The 25247-nt window shown below is 46.3% G+C and overlaps 2 protein-coding genes across 2 annotated transcripts; one reads left to right on the forward strand and one right to left on the reverse strand.

Annotated features, from left to right (window-relative positions):
• The first annotated feature begins 142 nt into the window (after window positions 1–142).
• On the forward strand, window positions 143–6321 carry LOC139405622 (large ribosomal subunit protein eL30-like). The gene is made up of 4 exons (XM_071148032.1): window positions 143–298; window positions 2398–2543; window positions 5984–6114; window positions 6203–6321. Exons 1-4 carry the CDS (start codon window positions 278–280, stop codon window positions 6253–6255), a joined length of 351 nt encoding a protein of 116 aa, XP_071004133.1. The 5' UTR covers window positions 143–277; the 3' UTR covers window positions 6256–6321.
• Window positions 6322–6986: 665 nt separating this feature from the next.
• Window positions 6987–10102, reverse strand: LOC139405623 (ethylmalonyl-CoA decarboxylase-like). Its single transcript, XM_071148033.1, has 5 exons — window positions 9772–10102; window positions 9030–9172; window positions 7893–7945; window positions 7717–7797; window positions 6987–7530 (listed from the first exon to the last, which is right to left on the reverse strand). Exons 1-5 carry the CDS (start codon window positions 10043–10045, stop codon window positions 7116–7118), a joined length of 966 nt encoding a protein of 321 aa, XP_071004134.1. The 5' UTR covers window positions 10046–10102; the 3' UTR covers window positions 6987–7115.
• Window positions 10103–25247: the final 15145 nt, after the last annotated feature.

Below are 25247 nucleotides of genomic sequence, written 5' to 3' on the forward strand. Positions count from 1 at the left end.
TCCTTAATGAACTGTGTGTGTTCAGGACTGAGATGTTTTCAAATCTGGTGCAAGTCTCACTCCACATCTCGCTCCACTTCTCGCGATGCTATGTTTTCCCAAACACACGCACTGTAGTCTGGGAGGTAATTCTCCTTCTTTCATTCAACTACCGGACAGTGTAGATTGCTGTGCGTTTAACGAATCTCTCCGGTTGATGTCAACACAAGATTGTAATCACTCATTCTTGCATGTGATACCCTCGTTTAGGTTGCCTAGTAACATCTAAACTGCAGACATGGTGGCCACTAAGAAAACTGTGAGTTTGAGATTGGAAAAATCGTTCATTTATTATAGAAATGTTTGCGCACATCCTTAAACTTAATCGGTGATGGGTAAATGTTAATTTATCCCAGTGTTGAGTGACCAAGCAGGGTCCGCTTTCGGGTTAGCGAAGGAACTTTAGGCTTACGAGTGTCTACGATGCGTCTTTCCTAGGTCGCTAGATGTAACATGCGTTTCCCGAAACACCACGACAACGTTCGGTAGGTGCGTCGTTGCGGCATGTGTAATCAAGGCAGCGTTCATTCTCGGGTAAACGTTCTCCGTTCAAATACATTTGACCTAATAGTCAAATGAAACCCATTGAAATTAACATTAAATTGACTCAGATATCAGGGAAATATGTAGGCCTGTGTAGCATATACCGTATTCACTTTAATGCAGTCATCGCGGTTCTCATTTTAAGCATATTTTCTCACCTTGCTTGTAACAATTCTAAAGACTTTGGCAACTGTGTATTTGTAGTCAACTTCGTTGTGAAGTTATCGGCGGTCACACAGAGACAGATCCACATCTGGATTCTGTGTTTAGCGAGATCTTCTGTGTATAAAGTGACGCAGTAGGGGGAAAAAACGCAGGCAACGACGCACTTGGCTTTTTCTACGAGTGGTCTGCGGCAGTCGATAAATAACTCTCGTTTAAGTACAACTTTAGTAGTGCTGGTTTTAGGGAAACGGCTCGGAGGTTTTAACATTGCTCATACGAAGGTTCTAACGATGAAGTTAGTCGTAAGATGCTTTTGTGAAACCGGGCCCTCGCCTGGTCTATATTGACATGCCATGATGCATGTTTAACCGATGTGAAATGGCTAGCTAGTTAGCGGTGGTGCGCGCTAATAGCCTTTCAATCAGTGACGTCACTCGCTTTGAGGCCTTGAAGTAGTTGTTCCCCTTGAGCTACAAGGGCCGCGGCTTTTGTGGCGCGATGGGTAACGATGCTTCGCGAGTGACTGTGGTTGATGTGTGCAGAGGATCCCTGGTTGGGGCGAGGAGAGGGACGGAAGCTATACTGTTACACAGGGACTGCCTTGTGTTCTGTCATTTAAAAAAAAGTGAACCTTTTTATTTAACTAAGTAAATTAAGAACAAATTCTTATTTACAATGATGGCCTACCCTGGACGAAGTTGGGACAATTGTGTGTCGCCCTATGGGACTCCCAATCACAGCAGGTTGTGATACAGCCTGGAATTGAACCAGGGTCTGTAGTGACAGTGAGATGCAGTGTCTTAAGACCGCTGAACCAGGGTCTGTAGTGACGCCTCTAGCACTGAGATGCAGTGTCTCAGACCGCTGAACCAGGGTCTGTAGTGACGCCTCTAGCACTGAGATGCAGTGCCTCAGACCGCTGAACCAGGGTCTGTAGTGACACTGAGATGCAGTGCCTCAGACCGCTGAACCAGGGTCTGTAGTGACACTGAGATGCAGTGCCTCAGACCGCTGAACCAGGGTCTGTAGTGACACTGAGATGCAGTGCCTCAGACCGCTGAACCAGGGTCTGTAGTGACGCCTCTACCACTGAGATGCAGTGTCTCAGACCGCTGAACCAGGGTCTGTAGTGACACTGAGATGCAGTGTCTTAGACCGCTGAACCAGGGTCTGTAGTGACACTGAGATGCAGTGTCTTAGACCGCTGAACCAGGGTCTGTAGTGACACTGAGATGCAGTGTCTTAGACCGCTGAACCAGGGTCTGTAGTGACGCCTCTAGCACTGAGATGCAGTGCCTCAGACCGCTGAACCAGGGTCTGTAGTGACACTGAGATGCAGTGTCTTAGACCGCTGAACCAGGGTCTGTAGTGACACTGAGATGCAGTGTCTTAGACCGCTGAACCAGGGTCTGTAGTGACGCCTCTATCACTGAGACACAGTGCCTTAGACCGCTGAACCAGGGTCTGTAGTGACACTGAGATGCAGTGCCTCAGACCGCTGAACCAGGGTCTGTAGTGACACTGAGATGCAGTGTCTTAGACCGCTGCGCCACTCGGGAGCCTATTTATGCAGTCGTGGGCTAAAAGCAGCCCGACTGTCAGAAGGCCAACTTTCCGACAGTTGGTCTCTAAATCAGTTTCTCTCCCCAGAAAAAGTCCCTGGAGTCCATCAACTCTCGTCTTCAGCTGGTGATGAAGAGTGGTAAATACGTACTGGGCTACAAACAGACTCAGAGGATGATCCGCCAGGGCAAAGCCAAGCTGGTCATCCTGGCCAACAACACACCTGCCCTCAGGTAACTACACTGATCCAAAAATATAAACGCAACATGTGAAGTGTTAGTCTCATGACATGAACTGAAATAAGACCTCTCAGATATGTTCCATACGTGCAAAAAAAGCTTTTTCATATCGAGTTCACAATTCGTTTTTAAAAAAACCCTGTTGTGAGCATTTTTGCCTTCGCTAAAAATAATCTATTCACCGGACAGATGTGGCATATCAAGAAGCTGATTAAACAACAACATTGGGGCGGCAGGGTAGCCTAGTGGTTAGAGCGTAGAGGCGGCAGGGTAGCCTAGTGGTTAGAGCGTAGAGGCGGCAGGGTAGCCTAGTGGTTAGAGCGTAGAGGCGGCAGGGTAGCCTAGTGGTTAGAGCGTAGAGGCGGCAGGGTAGCCTAGTGGTTAGAGCGTAGAGGCGGCAGGGTAGCCTAGTGGTTAGAGCGTAGAGGCGGCAGGGTAGCCTAGTGGTTAGAGCGTAGAGGCGGCAGGGTAGCCTAGTGGTTAGAGCGTAGAGGCGGCAGGGTAGCCTAGTGGTTAGAGCGTAGAGGAGGCAGGGTAGCCTAGTGGTTAGAGCGTAGAGGAGGCAGGGTAGCCTAGTGGTTAGAGCGTAGAGGAGGCAGGGTAGCCTAGTGGTTAGAGCGTAGAGGAGGCAGGGTAGCCTAGTGGTTAGAGCGTAGAGGAGGCAGGGTAGCCTAGTGGTTAGAGCGTAGAGGAGGCAGGGTAGCCTAGTGGTTAGAGCGTAGAGGAGGCAGGGTAGCCTAGTGGTTAGAGCGTAGAGGAGGCAGGGTAGCCTAGTGGTTAGAGCGTAGAGGCGGCAGGGTAGCCTAGTGGTTAGAGCGTAGAGGCGGCAGGGTAGCCTAGTGGTTAGAGCGTAGAGGCGGCAGGGTAGCCTAGTGGTTAGAGCGTAGAGGCGGCAGGGTAGCCTAGTGGTTAGAGCGTAGAGGCGGCAGGGTAGCCTAGTGGTTAGAGCGTAGAGGCGGCAGGGTAGCCTAGTGGTTAGAGCGTAGAGGCGGCAGGGTAGCCTAGTGGTTAGAGCGTAGAGGCGGCAGGGTAGCCTAGTGGTTAGAGCGTAGAGGCGGCAGGGTAGCCTAGTGGTTAGAGCGTAGAGGCGGCAGGGTAGCCTAGTGGTTAGAGCGTAGAGGAGGCAGGGTAGCCTAGTGGTTAGAGCGTAGAGGAGGCAGGGTAGCCTAGTGGTTAGAGCGTAGAGGAGGCAGGGTAGCCTAGTGGTTAGAGCGTAGAGGCGGCAGGGTAGCCTAGTGGTTAGAGCGTAGAGGCGGCAGGGTAGCCTAGTGGTTAGAGCGTAGAGGCGGCAGGGTAGCCTAGTGGTTAGAGCGTAGAGGCGGCAGGGTAGCCTAGTGGTTAGAGCGTAGAGGCGGCAGGGTAGCCTAGTGGTTAGAGCGTAGAGGCGGCAGGGTAGCCTAGTGGTTAGAGCGTAGAGGCGGCAGGGTAGCCTAGTGGTTAGAGCGTAGAGGCGGCAGGGTAGCCTAGTGGTTAGAGCGTAGAGGCGGCAGGGTAGCCTAGTGGTTAGAGCGTAGAGGCGGCAGGGTAGCCTAGTGGTTAGAGCGTAGAGGCGGCAGGGTAGCCTAGTGGTTAGAGCGTAGAGGCGGCAGGGTAGCCTAGTGGTTAGAGCGTAGAGGCGGCAGGGTAGCCTAGTGGTTAGAGCGTAGAGGCGGCAGGGTAGCCTAGTGGTTAGAGCGTAGAGGCGGCAGGGTAGCCTAGTGGTTAGAGCGTAGAGGCGGCAGGGTAGCCTAGTGGTTAGAGCGTAGAGGCGGCAGGGTAGCCTAGTGGTTAGAGCGTAGAGGCGGCAGGGTAGCCTAGTGGTTAGAGCGTAGAGGCGGCAGGGTAGCCTAGTGGTTAGAGCGTAGAGGCGGCAGGGTAGCCTAGTGGTTAGAGCGTAGAGGCGGCAGGGTAGCCTAGTGGTTAGAGCGTAGAGGCGGCAGGGTAGCCTAGTGGTTAGAGCGTAGAGGCGGCAGGGTAGCCTAGTGGTTAGAGCGTAGAGGCGGCAGGGTAGCCTAGTGGTTAGAGCGTAGAGGCGGCAGGGTAGCCTAGTGGTTAGAGCGTAGAGGCGGCAGGGTAGCCTAGTGGTTAGAGCGTAGAGGCGGCAGGGTAGCCTAGTGGTTAGAGCGTAGAGGCGGCAGGGTAGCCTAGTGGTTAGAGCGTAGAGGCGGCAGGGTAGCCTAGTGGTTAGAGCGTAGAGGCGGCAGGGTAGCCTAGTGGTTAGAGCGTAGAGGCGGCAGGGTAGCCTAGTGGTTAGAGCGTAGAGGCGGCAGGGTAGCCTAGTGGTTAGAGCGTAGAGGCGCCAGGGTAGCCTAGTGGTTAGAGCGTAGAGGCGCCAGGGTAGCCTAGTGGTTAGTGTAGAGGCACCAGGGTAGCCTAGTGCTCGTCGTCCTCACCTCACCAGGGTCTTGACCTGAATGCAGTTTGGCGTCGTAACCCGACTTCAGTGGGTAAATGGTCACCTTCAGTGGCCAATGACGCGCTGAAGAAGTGCTCTCTAGACGGATGAATCCCCGGTTCCAACTGTACCCGGTGTGTTTGGCGTTGTTGTGTGGTCAAGCGGTTTGCTGACGTCAACGTTGTGAACAGAGTGCCCCGTGGTGGAGGTGGGGTTATAGTATGGTGGGGTTATAGTATGGTGGGGTTATAGTATGGTGGGGTTATAGTATGGGGCAGGCATGACGTTGTGAACAGAGTGTCATCGTGGTGGAGGTGGGGTTATAGCATGGGGCAGGCATAAGCTACGGACAACAAACACGATGGCGATTTGAATACACAGGGATGTAGATGATGAGATCCCGAGGCCCCATTGTTTCAGCACGACGATGAATGGGCCCCATGTCGCAAGAAATCTGTACACAGTTTCCGGAAGGCTGGTAATGTCCCGTTCTTCCATGGCCTGCATACGCTCCTCCACTCTGGATCGACATGTAGGACTGTGTTCCAGTTCCCGCCAATATCCAGCAACTTCAACACAGCCATTTGAATCAGAGTGGGACAACATTCCACAGGCCACAATCAACAGCCTGATTAACTCTTATGTGAAGGAGATGTGTCACACTGCATGAGGTAAATGGTTTGTCACATCAGACTGGTTTTCTGATCCACGCCCTTACCTTTTTTTGGATAAGGTGTCTGTGACCAACAGATTCATATCTCTGTATTCACAGTTGTGTGAAATCTATAGATTAGGGCCTGATGAATTTATTTCAATTGACTGATTTATTTGAAATCGGGTGTGCTACTACTTGGCTGGCGCAGAAACCTCTCCCTCAGGGAAGATTACGCAGTCCTGCTCAGAACTGATATTGAACTAAAGTGAACCCACCCTAAAAGTGACTGGGCTCAGCACTGATATTGAACTACAGTGAACCCACCCTAAAAGTGACTGGGCTCAGCACTGATATTGAACTAAAGTGAACCCACCCTAAAAGTGATTTGAACTCTTCTCCCGGTAGGAAATCAGAGATCGAGTACTATGCGATGCTGGCTAAGACTGGGGTCCACCACTACAGTGGGAACAACATAGAGCTTGGCACGGCCTGTGGAAAGTACTTCAGAGTCTGTACCCTGGCCATCATTGACCCTGGTGAGTGTGTGTGTGTGTGTGTAAACTGTTATTCTCTCACTACTGGTTTCTAGAATGTAACTTGTCATTATTTTCTAATCATCCACAGGGGACTCAGACATCATCAGGAGTATGCCTGATCAGCCACAGGGGGAGAAGTAGTCTAGTTGCTTCTCTTCCGTTTCTCTGTAGATGTATTTTGGTATAAATAAATCGACTTCAAGATGACCCAGTTGTTTTTGTCATATGTTTAGTCATTGACATGTAATTGTAGTACAATGGAAGAAATTGTGGAAGAGACTAAGAAATGTGGGCACTCGTGTTTTTTTTTTTTTCTACATCAAGCTTGCATTGTAATGAAGAGGGTCACCCCCTGGCGTTCAGTCACCCCCCTGGTGTTGGGTCACCCCCCTGGTGTTGGGTCACCCCCCTGGTGTTGGGTCACCCCCCTGGTGTTGGGTCACCCCCCTGGTGTTGGGTCACCCCCTGGTGTTCAGTCACCCCGGTGTTAATGGACTGTAGTAGAGCCACAAAGGCCAAAAGGCACAATACCATCTTCACATGTCACAACTAGTGTATCGGACTCTCCTGTAATAAACATTACCACTTTTAGATGGGGACCATATAATTGGTCCCAACAGTCGACAACAATTCCTTCACTGAAATAATAGATTGTTAGTGGTCACTCACAACACAGCAATATAAATCTGTCATTGGGTACTGTCAAACTCACAGAGCACAGTCCAGGGATGTATTCATTCTGCCTAATGGGTTCAAAACATTTCCCAACTAAAACTATAGTTGCTATTGGACAAATACAAGTAGGATTCGTTTGCTTGTTTTTAACAACAGAATCGTCAGAATGAATACACTTGTTCTGGTTGAGTTCAGACCCTCTACAGCCCATCCTAATGTTCCAGTTTAGTCTCGGTGTGGGTTGGTTCACGACTTCCACTCCAGACGTTCTAGGTTTCTCCAGAACATTAGGACGAGACTACAATGTAATCGCAAGATTAGTTAATTCACTTGTGTTTGGCCTTAGTGGCCAGAGCCTGTAGGTTAGCCGGTCCTCCCCACACTGTCCCGAACACGTCCCTCTCAGTCCTCAGGGCCACCTCCAGGGGGAGCTCTCTCCCAGACACCACCACGCTCTTTATGGCTCTGATGACCGGGGCTGGACCCGCGGTGTAGCATCCCAACCACTGCTCTGCCTCCAGGAGGGCATTGGCTCCAGACCCAGCCAGGGAACCTTCCAGGACCCTGTCCGCAAGCCCAATCTGAAGCCCCATCTCTGGGTCTATTTTCAAAGCGCCACCCAGCATCTTCAGGGCGTTCTGGCCGCCTACGATGCGTACCAATCTAGCTGCACCGCCCCAACCAGGGACCAGACCCATGTGTTTATGGACAAACTGGATCACACCGCCCGGCGCCATCAACCTAGCAGGGAGAGACCGGGAACGTTTGTTTTTACAGATTGGAAACTTGGTGGAGTTGTTTTAAAAAAAATATTTCTAGAAAATGCCTTTTTATGTGAACTCTTCTTTTCTCCACTATCTGGATGTAGGCCTAAAGGTTAATAAACACAATGGTGATATCTATGGACAGTGAGTCACGTTACTGTACCTAAAGTCACAGGCAGTAGTGAGTTCAGCTCCTCCCCCCAGTGCGTTCCCTTCCACCAGAGCTACAGACAACAGAGGTAGCCTTCAACAGAGAACACGTGGGTTAGTGTGGCACAGAGCATCTGGTGTGACACGCCGATCTAGAACCTTCTACCACAGAGGGTAGTGTGTAACTACCTCAGTAGTCTGGTCAGGGCATTCTGCATGAACGTACACATCTTCATCCCATCCTGAAAGACAAGATGCTTCGTTTTAGACCAGGAGGTCCAACTCATTCCATGGAGGGCCTGGTAGTGTCTGCTGGTTTTGGGGTTTTTTTCTCTTTCAATTAAGACCTAGACAACCAGATGAGGGGACTTCCTGACTAATTAGTGACCTTAATTCATCAACCAAGGAAGGAAAGAAAGACACTTGGCCCTCCGTGGAATGAGTTTGTGGTTTAGGAAGTCGGATTGGATGGAAGTAGGAGTGCCCCAATACAAATGGGACTGAATAAAAACTGTTCACTGAGCTTTCTACTGGTCTTTCAGAGAGAGAACCTCAGAGAGACTGACCTGAGGGTTGGATATATCTCTGACAACATTGAGGACTGACCTGAGGGTTAGATATATCTCTGACAACATTGAGGACTGACCTGAGGGTTAGATATATCTCTGACAACATTGAGGACTGACCTGAGGGTTAGATATATCTCTGACAACATTGAGGACTGACCTGAGGGTTAGATATATCTCTGACAACATTGAGGACTGACCTGAGGGTTAGATATATCTCTGACAACATTGAGGACTGACCTGAGGGTTAGATATATCTCTGACAACATTGAGGACTGACCTGAGGGTTAGATATATCTCTGACAACATTGAGGACTGACCTGAGGGTTAGATATATCTCTGACAACATTGAGGACTGACCTGAGGGTTAGATATATCTCTGACAACATTGAGGACTGACCTGAGGGTTAGATATATCTCTGACAACATTGAGGACTGACCTGAGGGTTAGATATATCTCTGACAACATTGAGGACTGACCTGAGGGTTAGATATATCTCTGACAACATTGAGGACTGACCTGAGGGTTGGATATATCTCTGACAGCATTGAGGACTGACCTGAGGGTTGGATATATCTCTGCCAACATTGAGGACTGACCTGAGGGTTAGATATATCTCTGACAACATTGAGGACTGGCCTGAGGGTTGGATATATCTCTGACAACATTGAGGACTGACCTGAGGGTTAGATATATCTCTGACAACATTGAGGACTGACCTGAGGATTGGATATATCTCTGACAACATTGAGGACTGACCTGAGGATTGGATATAGCCCTGACTGCGTTGAGGTCTGACCCAGAGCAGAATGTCCCAGCAGCCCCCTGGATGATGAGACCTTTGCCCTCCGTCCACTCCTCTAGCTGGGACACCCTCTCCTCCAGCTCCACCATCATGGAACCTGGAGAAAACAGGGTAGTGTTCAGTAGGGATAAAACGTTTTGAACCTGAATGAAACAGGGAGGTACAACCTGAACATGTTCAATATGACCTTTTAAAAAAAAAAAACCGGATTAAACAACATCTCACGGAACGACGGAGACTGTGAGGGGACACAAACAAACACACATTGTTTTGTTGTATTGTTAAATGGGTTTGTAATTGTAAGTCCTTGTCCATCAGTGTATCAGTGATCTGTTGTCATGTTTTGTGTTGTTTTTGTGGACCTCCCAGAATGAGCAGCTGCTGCTTCTGCAAAAGCTAATGGAGATCCGAATAAACACGTTTTTTTTTTTTTGTTGGTCATCTGTTGCGAAACGTCTTGCTACAGTGTGCCCTACTCAACACGACCCAGTTCATTGAGCACCAGCCCCCTTAGTTCCACTGTCATTCTCAGGAGAAACAAAGAGTCGGAAATATAAACTGAAATATATTTTTCACTCCGCTTGGTGAAGAGAAAACCAAAGAGAATCGGAGTGATATTTAGTCTGAATTGCAGGTCAGCAAAGAGCAACACTCGGATCAATTTATACAATATAACATTAGGCAGTGCTTCCATACCAGAGAAAGCGTTCATGCGAGCAGGGTTGTTGACGGTCAGTACCGCGATGCCCGACTCCTGTTTAACAAGGTCTATAGATCCCCCAGGGAAAGCTTGGAGTTTCTCTCTGATCTCCTTCTCCTGGAACCCCTTGGCAGCGGTGTAAACTGATCCAATCCCCCTGAGGAGGTTCTGCCCCCAGGCACCAGGCCGACTGCCCCCGAGGAGGTGCTGCCCACAGGCACCAAGCCGAATGCCCCCGAGGAGGTGCTGCCTGGCTGCAGACAGAACCATGCTGCTACCAGGGAAAGGTAGGAGAGAAGGATGGAGGGATAGAAACAGGCAGGAGAGGGACTGAGGAAGAGGAGGAGAGAGAGAAACAAAAAGGAGAGGAAGAGCAAGGGAGGGAAACAGAGGAATCAGCACTGTTATTGAACTGTAAAACAGTTGGCCAGAGTTGGTTGCTAGGTCGTATGTGTGCAGCTACCAGTCCATAATAGTCCTCTGTCTGTGCTAACTGAGGCAGATAGACACTAGCTCAGGTCCCAACTAAGAGATCTACGCATGCGCATCTGACCCGTGCAGCGGCACCTTATTGTTGTTGCCTTTGAGCGATGGGCAAGAGCTAGCTAAACTAACCATGTCCTTCAGTTATATCCCCTTTATAAAAATGTGGATTTCTAAAAGCGTAGACTTTAACATCCCCAAAAGTACTGTGGAGAAAACGTCCCTAACAACCTGATAATTAGGTGATATAACATAAGAAGCGACATCTTAAAATAATTCACAAACCTGTGCTGTCTGTTAGCTCAATGTTGTGGTGTTACATTGAAACCTCTCCCCCCGGAAACATGAACCAGTGAACAAGGAACTTGGCCAGCTGCACTTCGCTGGAACCGACACACGAGGGCAAGCGAACACTCCAATCATTCAGAATGATTGATTCTATGTAGTTTTACCAAAGAGAATAGTGGTAAACACTCATTTTTCGGTTCACCGTACCGTCTAGTAATTATATATGTCGTTCAAAAATGATTCAAACATGCCGTGCTATCAGTTCACCTCCTTTTTTTTCTCAACTTTTATTTTTATTTAACCTTTATTTAATTAGGCAAGTCAGTTAAGAACAACATTTTAATTACAATGACAGCCTATCAACAGCCAAAAGGCCTTCTGCGGGGACAGGGGCTGAACAAAATTAAAGAAATAAAAAATACATTTAAAAAAAAATGGAAATACACCCTCCTGATATCCCCTCCTTTCCTCTCTCCCTCCTCCTGATATCCCCACCTTTCCTCTCTCCCTCCTCCTGATATCCCCTCCTTTCCTCTCTACCTCCTCCTGATATCCCCACCTTTCCTCTCTACCTCCTCCTGATATCCCCACCTTTCCTCTCTCCCTCCTCCTGATATCCCCACCTTACCTCTCTCCCTCCTCCTGATATCCCCTCCTTTCCGCTCTACCTCCTCCTGATATCTCCTCCTTTCCTCTCTCCCTCCTCCTGATATCCCCACCTCCTCTCTCCCTCCTCCTGATATCCCCACCTCCTCTCTCCCTCCTCCTGATATCACCACCTTTCCTCTCTCCCTCCTCCTGATATCACCACCTTTCCTCTCCCTCCTCCTGATATCTCCACCTTTCCTCTCTCCCTCCTCCTGATATCTCCACCTTTCCTCTCTCCCTCCTCCTGATATCCCCACCTTTCCTCTCTCCCTCCTCCTGATATCCCCACCTTTCCTCTCTACCTCCTCCTGATATCCCCAACTTTCTTCTCTCCCTCCTCCTGATATCACCACCTTTCCTCTCTCCCTCTTCCTGATATCCCCATCTTTCCTCTCTCCCTCCTCCTGATATCCCCACCTCTCTCCCTCCTCCTGATATCCCCACCTCTCTCCCTCCTCCTGATATCCCCACCTTTCCTCTCTCCCTCCTCCTGATATCCCCACCTTTCCTCTCTACCTCCTCCTGATATCCCCACCTCTCTCCCTCCTCCTGATATCCCCACCTTTCCTCTCTACCTCCTCCTGATATCCCCACCTTTCCTCTCTACCCTCTCCTGATATTCCCACCTTTCCTCTCTACCTCCTCCTGATATCCCCACCTTTCCTCTCTACCTCCTCCTGATATCCCCACCTTTCTTCTCTCCCTCCTCCTGATATCCCCACCTCTCTCCCTCCTCCTGATATCCCCACCTTTCCTCTCTACCTCCTCCTGATATCCCCACCTTTCCTCTCTACCTCCTCCTGATATCCCCACCTTTCCTCTCTACCTCCTCCTGATATCCCCACCTTTCCTCTCTACCTCCTCCTGATATCCCCACCTTTCCTCTCTACCTCCTCCTGATATCCCCACCTTTCCTCTCTACCTCCTCCTGATATCCCCTCCTTTCCTCTCTACCTCCTCCTGATATGCCCACCTTTCCTCTCTACATCCTCCTGATATCCCCACCTTTCCTCTCTACCTCCTCCTGATATCCCCACCTTTCTTCTCTACCTCCTCCTGATATCCCCACCTTTCTTCTCTACCTCCTCCTGATATCCCCACCTTTCCTCTCTCCCTCCTCCTGATATCCCCACCTTTCCTCTCTCCCTCCTCCTGATATCCCCACCTCTCTCCCTCCCCCTGATATCCCCACCTTTCTTCTCTACCTCCTCCTGATATCCCCACCTTTCTTCTCTCCCTCCTCCTGATATCCCCACCTTTCCTCTCTACCTCCTCCTGATATCCCCACCTTTCTTCTCTCCCTCCTCCTGATATCCCCACCTCTCTCCCTCCTCCTGATATCCCCACCTTTCCTCTCTACCTCCTCCTGATATCCCCACCTTTCCTATCTACCTCCTCCTGATATCCCCACCTTTCCTCTCTACCTCCTCCTGATATCCCCACCTTTCCTCTCTACCTCCTCCTGATATCCCCACCTTTCCTATCTACCTCCTCCTGATATCCCCACCTTTCCTCTCTACCTCCTCCTGATATCACCACCTTTCCTCTCTCCCTCTTCCTGATATCCCCACCTCCTCTCTCCCTCCTCCTGATATCCCCACCTTTCCTCTCTCCCTCCTCCTGATATCCCCACCTTTCCTCTCTACCTCCTCCTGATATCCCCACCTCTCTCCCTCCTCCTGATATCCCCACCTTTCCTCTCTACCTCCTCCTGATATCCCCACCTTACCTCTCTCCCTCCTCCTGATATCCCCACCTTTCCTCTCTACCTCCTCCTGATATCCCCACCTTTCCTCTCTACCTCCTCCTGATATCCCCACCTTTCCTCTCTCCCTCCTCCTGATATCCCCATCTTTCTTCTCTACCTCCTCCTGATATCCCCACCTTTCTTCTCTACCTCCTCCTGATATCCCCACCTTTCCTCTCTCCCTCCTCCTGATATCCCCACCTTTCCTCTCTCCCTCCTCCTGATATCCCCACCTCTCTCCCTCCTCCTGATATCCCCACCTTTCTTCTCTACCTCCTCCTGATATCCCCACCTTTCCTCTCTCCCTCCTCCTGATATCCCCACCTTTCCTCTCTACCTCCTCCTGATATCCCCAACTTTCTTCTCTCCCTCCTCCTGATATCACCACCTTTCCTCTCTGCCTCTTCCTGATATCCCCATCTTTCCTCTCTCCCTCCTCCTGATATCCCCACCTCTCTCCCTCCTCCTGATATCCCCACCTCTCTCCCTCCTCCTGATATCCCCACCTTTACTCTCTCCCTCCTCCTGATTTTCATTTATTTGTGGGGAAAAAAAATCTTTGCAGTTCACTTTATATTCATGTAAGGGTTGTCTCCTTAGTTTAGCAGATTGGATGTTTGATATAAAACACACACCAACCATAATTCTGCCATAGAGTCTCCACACAGTGTGTAAGATCACATGGCAGTAGGAAAAGAGCTTCCTTCTGCCTGCCTCCATTCATTCCCCTGTTATAAACAAAGCACTCTGTCTGAGGAACACATTCAGCTTGCAGGTCCTTATTCAGTCAGGAGAGGAGGCTTTTGTAATAACACATAGTTGGTTACCCCCCCCAGCAGAGAGGTTGGATTCAGAACTCAGATTACAGTAAATCAACTTCTCTCAAGTGATATGGGATTGGTCCCATATCAACACTAACCCAATCTGACTGATCCCGAGAGAAGGCCAGGCTTATTCTACAATCACACATACTGATTGATAGTGCTTCTGAAGTACAGCTCTTTCATCTATGGGTCGGCCTATATCTGTAGAATGCCCTGTTTGTTGTTTCGTCCTGATAGCCAATAGCAGCCCTGTAACGGTAAGAAGGTAAGAATAGCAAGACAAACATATTGTTGTAGATGTATGACTCTGGTCACATAAGGGAGGACTGTCTCTACTGGTAGGATAGTATCGTCATGGAGACAGCAAGTTATAAGTCCATAGACTGATGGGGAGAGAGGGAGACGGGACGCCCCCAGGTGGTGAAGGTAGGCAACAACACCTCCACTACGCTGATCCTCAACACCGGGGGCCCCACAAGGGTGCGTGCTCAGCCCCCCCCCCCCCCCCCCTGTACTCTCTGTTCACCCATGACTGGTTTGAAGACGACACAACAGTAGTAGGCCTGATTACCAACAACGACGAGACCGCCTACAGGGAGGAGGTGAGGGCACTGGGAGAGTGGTGCTAGAAAAATAACCTCTCCCTCAACGTCAACACAAAGAAGGATCTGACCGTGGAATACAGGATGCAGCAGAGAGAGCACGATATGACAACCTGATATGGTCCAGCCACGCAGACAGTGTGGCGAAGAAGTCGCAACAGAGCCTCTTCAACCTCAGGAGGCTGAAGAAATTTGTCTTGGTCCCTAAGACCCTCACAAACGTCTACAGATGCACCATTGAGAGTGAATACCAGACCTGTGAATAGCAGTCCTGTGAATAGCAGTCCTGTGAATACCAGACCTGTGAATACCAGACCTGTGAATATCAGACCTGTGAATACCAGACCTGTGAATACCAGACCTGTGAATAGCAGTCCTGTGAATAGCAGTCCTGTGAATACCAGACCTGTGAACATCAGACCTGTGAATACCAGACCTGTGCATATCAGACCTGTGAATACCAGACCTGTGAATACCAGACCTGTGAATAGCAGACCTGTGAATAGCAGACCTGTGAATAGCAGACCTGTGAATAGCAGACCTGTGAATAGCAGACCTGTGAATACGGACAATGAACACAATTGCATTTTATCGATGGCAAATTGAATGCACAGAGATACCGTGACGAGATCCTGAGGCCCCATTGTCGTGCCATTCATCCACCACCATCACCTCATGTTTCATTCCAGACTCTGGGACTCTGCCCTATCCCAGTCGTTCCAGACTCTAGGACTCTGCTCTATCCCAGTCATTCCAGACTCTGGGACTCTGCCCTATCCCAGTCGTTCCAGACTCTAGGACTCTGCTCTATCCCAGTCATTCCAGACTCTGGGACTCTGCCCTACCCCAGTCGTTCCAGACTCTAGGACTCTGCTCTACCTCCTACTGTACGGAACAAGAAGTCACCAGGGTCAACAACCACCTGGATATTGAGTGACAGGACAGCCTTGTGGTCTCCTCAGGCAGGCAGTGGCAATTTAGTTAAACCAATTGGCATGGAGTGAGTGATGACACTATGTCGTCTGCTTGTCTGATAGGTCAGTTCTATACATATTGTATATACAGCACATCTCCATATATGGACGTGAATAATGAACCAAGCCTTTTGATCAAAGAGGGACAGGTTGAATGGGTTTAGGCTTGATCATCTATCCCGCTGAGGAGGATGTTACCATGCAGTTTCTGTTAGAGGATGGAGTCCGTCTGAAATTACAGTCAGGCTAATGGAGAGAGGAGTGTGTGGCTATGAGAGAGAGGGGGAGGGAGGGGGGGATGGAAGGAGGGGGGGATGGAGGGAGGGAGGGAGGGAGGGAGGGGGGGGTGGAGGGAGGGAGGAGCGCGTGGCTCTGAGAGGCTGAGAGAGAGAAACAGAGGGAGGGAGGGAGGGAGGAGCACGTGGCTCTGAGAGGCTGAGAGAGAGAAACACAGAGGGAGGGAGGGGGGGAGGGAGGGATGGAGGGAGGGAGACGGAAGAGGACAGGCCACTAAGTGATGCATCACCAGGTTGATACTCAGCTGCAACGCAGGAAGTCTGGGAATGTGCTGGAGTCAGCATGGTACTAAAACCTTCCTGAGATAAGACCCAGGACACACACACACACACACACACACACAGACACACACACACACACACACAGACTCTTGCAGTTGAGTTGAATGTCAACGTGTCTGTTCAGTAGAATGTCTATTTCAGGGCAGGATGGATGGCAGGTTGGCAGATGCCACAGCCCTCAGTGGAACCCAAACCGCTGGGGCCCTAGGACTCCTAGAGAGAAGGGTCGGAGGTCAGGGTTCGGATGTGAGGGGTCGGAGGGCGGTGGGACACACACACACACGCTCGGGAACTTGTGGAGAGGACCTGTGGACCAGAGAACAGCTGTTTGAGAGGGAGTGCACTAAACACCATAAAGATGCTGTCACAGCTGCTATAGTACAAGGTGTGTGTCTGTTCTTCGTGTGTGTGTGTGTGTGTGTCCGCTCTGTGTGTTTAGGAGACTGACTGTTGTTTGACAGGTAGTGTATGGAGCTAAATGTACCTACCCTACCATCTCTTTACCATGTCTATCTATATGTGACTGTCACTATGTAGAATGAAGATAGACAGCCCATGTCTGTCTGCCTCGTGGAGCTCTCCCCTGGGCCCATGTCTGTCTGCCTGGTGGAGCTCTCCCCTGGGCCCATGTCTGTCTGCCTGGTGGAGCTCTTCCCTGGGCCCATGTCTGTTTGCCTCGTGGAGCTCTCCCCTGGGTCCATGTCTGTCTGCCTGGTGGAGCTCTCCCCTGGGCCCATGTCTGTCTGCCTGGTGGAGCTCTCCCCTGGGCCAATGTCTGTCTGCCTGGTGGAGCTCTCCCCTGGGCCCATGTCTGTCTGCCTGGTGGAGCTCTCCCCTGGGCCCATGTCTGTCTGCCTCGTGGAGCTCTCCCCTGTGTCCATGTCTGTCTGCCTGGTGGAGCTCTCCCCTGGGCCCATGTCTGCCTGGTGGAGCTCTCCCCTGGGCCCATGTCTGTCTGCAGGGAAGGCGAGGTCAGGGCTGGGCTTCTATCACCAGACCCAGACTTAGAAACAGGAACCCATCCCAGGGAAGGAGAGGTCAGGACTGGGCTTCTATCACCAGACCCAGACACAGGAACACATCCCAGGGAAGGAGAGGTCAGGACTGGGCTTCTATCACCAGACCCAGACACAGGAACCCATCCCAGGGAAGGAGAGGTCAGGACTGGGCTTCTATCACCAGACCCAGACACAGGAACCTATCCCAGAGAAGGAGAGGTCAGGGCTGGACTTCTATCACCAGACCCAGACACAGGAACACATCCCAGGGAAGGAGAGGTCAGGACTGGGCTTCTATCACCAGACTCAGACCCAGGAACCCATCCCAGGGAAGGAGAGGTCAGGACTGGGCTTCTATCACCAGACTCAGACCCAGGAACCCATCCCAGGGAAGGAGAGGTCAGGACTGGGCTTCTATCACCAGACCCAGTGGAGGGGTAGGATTTCAGGCACCGAGACATCGTGGCTAAACGCATGCTATTTCTATCAGCGCAGGGTGCCAAGTTTAGACAGCCTGGGCTCAGGTGTCTGTCCACCACCTGGGTTCAAATACTATTTGAAATCATTTCATTCAGCTTGCCTGGCTTAACGGACCAATAGGAAAAGGTGCCAAAACGATAAACCCCCACACAGCTGGCTCTCTAGGAAGGCTAGAGAAAACACTCAAAAGGTATTTGAAAGATTTTAAGTAGTATTTGAACCCAGGGACGTAAATCAGCCCAGTCAACTCCTGAGTCCCTGAAGTAGACGGATGAAATCAACCCCCCCTTTTTAATTTTTTAATTAATTTATTTTTTACCTTTATTTAACTAGGCAAGTCAGTTAAGAACAAATTCTTATTTTCAATGACAGTCTAGGAACAGTGGGTTAACTGCCTGTTCAGGGGCAGAAGGACAGATTTGTACCTTGTCAGCTCGGGGGTTTGAACTTGCTAGTCCAACGCTCTAACCACTAGGCTACCCTGCCGCTCAGAATGATGGATCAGCCGGCAACTGTGGGATAGTTGTCATCGCCATGGTAATCGCTCAAACGGGAAGGAAGCAGATGATTGGCTGGATGTCAAAGTGGATCAAATCAAATCAAATCAATATTGGTCACATATGTATCAGATGTTATGGTGGGTGTAGAGAAATGTTTATGTTCTCAGCTCCAACAACTCAGTAGTCTAAATACCTGACAATACAAAACATATGTATCAGATGTTATGGTGGGTGGAGAGAAATGTTTATGTTCTCAGCTCCAACAACTCAGTAGTCTAAATACCTGACAATACAAAACATATGTATCAGATGTTATGGTGGGTGGAGAGAAATGTTTATGTTCTCAGCTCCAACAACTCAGTAGTCTAAATACCTGACAATACAAAACATATTTATCAGATGTTATGGTGGGTGGAGAGACATGTTTATGTTCTCAGCTCCAACAACTCAGTAGTCTAAATACCTGACAATACAAAACATATGTATCAGATGTTATGGTGGGTGGAGAGAAATGTTTATGTTCTCAGCTCCAACAACTCAGTAGTCTAAATACCTGACAATACAAAACATATTTATCAGATGTTATGGTGGGTGGAGAGAAATGTTTATGTTCTCAGCTCCAACAACTCAGTAGTCTAAATACCTGACAATACAAAACATATTTATCAGATGTTATGGTGGGTGGAGAGAAATGTTTATGTTCTCAGCTCCAACAACTCAGTAGTCTAAATACCTGACAATACAAAACATATGTATCAGATGTTATGGTGGGTGTAGAGAAATGTTTATGTTCTCAGCTCCAACAACTCAGTAGTCTAAATACCTGACAATACAAAACATATTTATCAGATGTTATGGTGGGTGTAGAGAAATGTTTATGTTCTCAGCTCCAACAACTCAGTAGTCTAAATACCTGACAATACAAAACATATTTATCAGATGTTATGGTGGGTGTAGAGACATGTTTATGTTCTCAGCTCCAACAACTCAGTAGTCTAAATACCTGACAATACAAAACATATTTATCAGATGTTATGGTGGGTGGAGAGAAATGTTTATGTTCTCAGCTCCAACAACTCAGTAGTCTAAATACCTGACAATACAAAACATATTTATCAGATGTTATGGTGGGTGGAGAGAAATGTTTATGTTCTCAGCTCCGACAACTCAGTAGTCTAAATACCTGACAATACAAAACATATTTATCAGATATTATGGTGGGTGGAGAGAAATGTTTATGTTCTCAGCTCCGACAACTCAGTAGTCTAAATACCTGACAATACAAAACATATTTATCAGATGTTATGGTGGGTGGAGAGAAATGTTTATGTTCTCAGCTCCAACAACTCAGTAGTCTAAATACCTGACAATACAAAACATATGTATCCGATGTTATGGTGGGTGGAGAGAAATGTTTATGTTCTCAGCTCCAACAACTCAGTAGTCTAAATACCTGACAATACAAAACATATTTATCAGATGTTATGGTGGGTGTAGAGAAATGTTTATGTTCTCAGCTCCAACAACTCAGTAGTCTAAATACCTGACAATACAAAACATATTTATCAGATGTTATGGTGGGTGTAGAGAAATGTTTATGTTCTCAGCTCCAACAACTCAGTAGTCTAAATACCTGACAATACAAAACATATTTATCAGATGTTATGGTGGGTGGAGAGAAATGTTTATGTTCTCAGCTCCAACAACTCAGTAGTCTAAATACCTGACAATACAAAACATATTTATCAGATGTTATGGTGGGTGTAGAGAAATGTTTATGTTCTCAGCTCCAACAACTCAGTAGTCTAAATACCTGACAATACAAAACATATTTATCAGATGTTATGGTGGGTGTAGAGAAATGTTTATGTTGTCAGCTCCAACAACTCAGTAGTCTAAATACCTGACAATACAAAACATATTTATCAGATGTTATGGTGGGTGTAGAGACATGTTTATGTTCTCAGCTCCAACAACTCAGTAGTCTAAATACCTGACAATACAAAACATATTTATCAGATGTTATGGTGGGTGGAGAGAAATGTTTATGTTCTCAGTTCCAACAACTCAGTAGTCTAAATACCTGACAATACAAAACATATGTATCAGATGTTATGGTGGGTGGAGAGAAATGTTTATGTTCTCAGCTCCAACAACTCAGTAGTCTAAATACCTGACAATACAAAACATATTTATCAGATATTATGGTGGGTGGAGAGAAATGTTTATGTTCTCAGCTCCGACAACTCAGTAGTCTAAATACCTGACAATACAAAACATATTTATCAGATATTATGGTGGGTGGAGAGAAATGTTTATGTTCTCAGCTCCGACAACTCAGTAGTCTAAATACCTGACAATACAAAACATATGTATCAGATGTTATGGTGGGTGTAGAGAAATGTTTATGTTCTCAGCTCCAACAACTCAGTAGTCTAAATACCTGACAATACAAAACATATGTATCAGATGTTATGGTGGGTGGAGAGAAATGTTTATGTTCTCAGCTCCAACAACTCAGTAGTCTAAATACCTGACAATACAAAACATATTTATCAGATGTTATGGTGGGTGGAGAGACATGTTTATGTTCTCAGCTCCAACAACTCAGTAGTCTAAATACCTGACAATACAAAACATATTTATCAGATGTTATGGTGGGTGGAGAGAAATGTTTATGTTCTCAGCTCCAACAACTCAGTAGTCTAAATACCTGACAATACAAAACATATTTATCAGATGTTATGGTGGGTGGAGAGAAATGTTTATGTTCTCAGCTCCAACAACTCAGTAGTCTAAATACCTGACAATACAAAACATATTTATCAGATGTTATGGTGGGTGGAGAGAAATGTTTATGTTCTCAGCTCCAACAACTCAGTAGTCTAAATACCTGACAATACAAAACATATTTATCAGATGTTATGGTGGGTGGAGAGAAATGTTTATGTTCTCAGCTCCAACAACTCAGTAGTCTAAATACCTGACAATACAAAACATATGTATCAGATGTTATGGTGGGTGTAGAGACATGTTTATGTTCTCAGCTCCAACAACTCAGTAGTCTAAATACCTGACAATACAAAACATATTTATCAGATGTTATGGTGGGTGGAGAGAAATGTTTATGTTCTCAGCTCCAACAACTCAGTAGTCTAAATACCTGACAATACAAAACATATTTATCAGATGTTATGGTGGGTGGAGAGAAATGTTTATGTTCTCAGCTCCAACAACTCAGTAGTCTAAATACCTGACAATACAAAACATATGTATCAGATGTTATGGTGGGTGGAGAGAAATGTTTATGTTCTCAGCTCCAACAACTCAGTAGTCTAAATACCTGACAATACAAAACATATTTATCAGATGTTATGGTGGGTGTAGAGAAATGTTTATGTTCTCAGCTCCAACAACTCAGTAGTCTAAATACCTGACAATACAAAACATATTTATCAGATGTTATGGTGGGTGGAGAGAAATGTTTATGTTCTCAGCTCCAACAACTCAGTAGTCTAAATACCTGACAATACAAAACATATTTATCAGATGTTATGGTGGGTGGAGAGAAATGTTTATGTTCTCAGCTCCAACAACTCAGTAGTCTAAATACCTGACAATACAAAACATATTTATCAGATATTATGGTGGGTGGAGAGAAATGTTTATGTTCTCAGCTCCAACAACTCAGTAGTCTAAATACCTGACAATACAAAACATATTTATCAGATGTTATGGTGTAGAGAAATGTTTATGTTCTCAGCTCCAACAACTCAGTAGTCTAAATACCTGACAATACAAAACATATTTATCAGATGTTATGGTGTAGAGAAATGTTTATGTTCTCAGCTCCAACAACTCAGTAGTCTAAATACCTGACAATACAAAACATATGTATCAGATGTTATGGTGTAGAGAAATGTTTATGTTCTCAGCTCCAACAACTCAGTAGTCTAAATACCTGACAATACAAAACATATTTATCAGATGTTATGGTGGGTGGAGAGAAATGTTTATGTTCTCAGCTCCAACAACTCAGTAGTCTAAATACCTGACAATACAAAACATATTTATCAGATGTTATGGTGGGTGGAGAGAAATGTTTATGTTCTCAGCTCCAACAACTCAGTAGTCTAAATACCTGACAATACAAAACATATTTATCAGATGTTATGGTGGGTGGAGAGAAATGTTTATGTTCTCAGCTCCAACAACTCAGTAGTCTAAATACCTGACAATACAAAACATATGTATCAGATGTTATGGTGGGTGTAGAGACATGTTTATGTTCTCAGCTCCAACAACTCAGTAGTCTAAATACCTGACAATACAAAACATATTTATCAGATGTTATGGTGGGTGGAGAGAAATGTTTATGTTCTCAGCTCCAACAACTCAGTAGTCTAAATACCTGACAATACAAAACATATTTATCAGATGTTATGGTGGGTGGAGAGAAATGTTTATGTTCTCAGCTCCAACAACTCAGTAGTCTAAATACCTGACAATACAAAACATATTTATCAGATGTTATGGTGGGTGGAGAGAAATGTTTATGTTCTCAGCTCCAACAACTCAGTAGTCTAAATACCTGACAATACAAAACATATTTATCAGATGTTATGGTGGGTGTAGAGAAATGTTTATGTTCTCAGCTCCAACAACTCAGTAGTCTAAATACCTGACAATACAAAACATATTTATCAGATGTTATGGTGGGTGGAGAGAAATGTTTATGTTCTCAGCTCCAACAACTCAGTAGTCTAAATACCTGAAAATACAAAACATATTTATCAGATGTTATGGTGGGTGGAGAGAAATGTTTATGTTCTCAGCTCCAACAACTCAGTAGTCTAAATACCTGACAATACAAAACATATTTATCAGATGTTATGGTGGGTGTAGAGAAATGTTTATGTTGTCAGCTCCAACAACTCAGTAGTCTAAATACCTGAAAATACAAAACATATTTATCAGATGTTATGGTGGGTGTAGAGAAATGTTTATGTTCTCAGCTCCAACAACTCAGTAGTCTAAATACCTGACAATACAAAACATATTTATCAGATGTTATGGTGGGTGGAGAGAAATGTTTATGTTCTCAGCTCCAACAACTCAGTAGTCTAAATACCTGACAATACAAAACATATTTATCAGATATTATGGTGGGTGGAGAGAAATGTTTATGTTCTCAGCTCCAACAACTCAGTAGTCTAAATACCTGACAATACAAAACATATTTATCAGATGTTATGGTGTAGAGAAATGTTTATGTTCTCAGCTCCAACAACTCAGTAGTCTAAATACCTGACAATACAAAACATATTTATCAGATGTTATGGTGTAGAGAAATGTTTATGTTCTCAGCTCCAACAACTCAGTAGTCTAAATACCTGACAATACAAAACATATTTATCAGATGTTATGGTGTAGAGAAATGTTTATGTTCTCAGCTCCAACAACTCAGTAGTCTAAATACCTGACAATACAAAACATATTTATCAGATGTTATGGTGTAGAGAAATGTTTATGTTCTCAGCTCCAACAACTCAGTAGTCTAAATACCTGACAATACAAAACATATTTATCAGATGTTATGGTGGGTGGAGAGAAATGTTTATGTTCTCAGCTCCAACAACTCAGTAGTCTAAATACCTGACAATACAAAACATATTTATCAGATGTTATGGTGTAGAGAAATGTTTATGTTCTCAGCTCCAACAACTCAGTAGTCTAAATACCTGACAATACAAAACATATTTATCAGATGTTATGGTGTAGAGAAATGTTTATGTTCTCAGCTCCAACAACTCAGTAGTCTAAATACCTGACAATACAAAACATATTTATCAGATGTTATGGTGTAGAGAAATGTTTATGTTCTCAGCTCCAACAACTCAGTAGTCTAAATACCTGACAATACAAAACATATTTATCAGATGTTATGGTGTAGAGAAATGTTTATGTTCTCAGCTCCAACAACTCAGTAGTCTAAATACCTGACAATACAAAACATATGTATCAGATGTTATGGTGGGTGGAGAGAAATGTTTATGTTCTCAGCTCCAACAACTCAGTAGTCTAAATACCTGACAATACAAAACATATTTATCAGATGTTATGGTGGGTGGAGAGAAATGTTTATGTTCTCAGCTCCAACAACTCAGTAGTATTATTATACTATAAATTGTAATCCAGACGTATTAAGAAGTAGACGGTAAATATGTAGCTACATTTATTACACAAATTAAAAACAGCAAAGGCATCACGTTCATGATATAGACACGAGGTCACGAGGTCACCACCACATCGACTCAACAGACTGTAGTCAATAGGGCCGGGTAGGTAACCATCGGTTACAGAGACCACGTGTCACGAGGTCACCACCACATCGACTCAACAGACTGTAGTATTAGTCAATAGGGCCGGGTAGGTAAACCATCGGTTACAGAGACCACGAGGTCACGAGGTCACCACCACATCGACTCAACAGACTGTAATATTAGTCAATAGGGCCGGGTAGGTAACCATCGGTTACAGAGACCACGAGGTCACCACCACGTCGATTCAACAGACTGTGGTATTAGTCAATAGGGCCGGGTAGGTAACCATCGGTTACAGAGACCACCAGTAGAAAGGGTTTGTTGTCCATTTCATCAAGTTAAAAATAAAATTAAAAAATATATTTAAAAAAAGGGGTCATTCTGCTATTAGTAAAGTGTTTTTTTTGTATGAACTGCAGATTGCCCCTTTAAGCATGGGCCCCCAACAAACAGGAAGCGCTAACACACAAGGAGCTAGTCAGCTATCCTGCCCGACAACAGCCGGCGATGTCCAATCAAATAAAAGCATAGAAACTCATCAGTCCTTTTTTTTTTAGAGAGAGGGAAGAGAAGCTGTAGACGACACCTTTGGTAAATATGAAGAAACAGGCCTGTTTTATGTAATCCATCTGATATCAGAAAGGTAAAGAATAACATTTATTCTGTAATACTGTAATTATTATGCAACATGTCAAGTATGTATGTGAGTATGTGAAATGAATGGCGTTGAATATATTAGCCTCCTAAATGGCACCCTATTCCCTATTTAGTGCACTACTTTTGACCAAAAAGCACCCTATGGCGCTTGGGCTCTGGTCTAAAATAGTGCGCACTATATAGGGAATAGGGTGCCATTTGGGATGCAGATTAAGCCACAGAGGTACAGTCAGCATTGGGGATCCTGGAGTTGCTATAGTAGAATACATGAAACGTCTCCTCCGCTAGTCGATGAGATTACATTCTGAAGATGATCGGTGAACCAACTCCACGTTGGTCCACAGCTGAAGCTCTTGGATCGTCCGATTGG

Source organism: Oncorhynchus clarkii, chromosome 3 (genome assembly GCF_045791955.1).
Source record: "Oncorhynchus clarkii lewisi isolate Uvic-CL-2024 chromosome 3, UVic_Ocla_1.0, whole genome shotgun sequence".
NCBI lineage: Eukaryota > Metazoa > Chordata > Actinopteri > Salmoniformes > Salmonidae > Oncorhynchus > Oncorhynchus clarkii.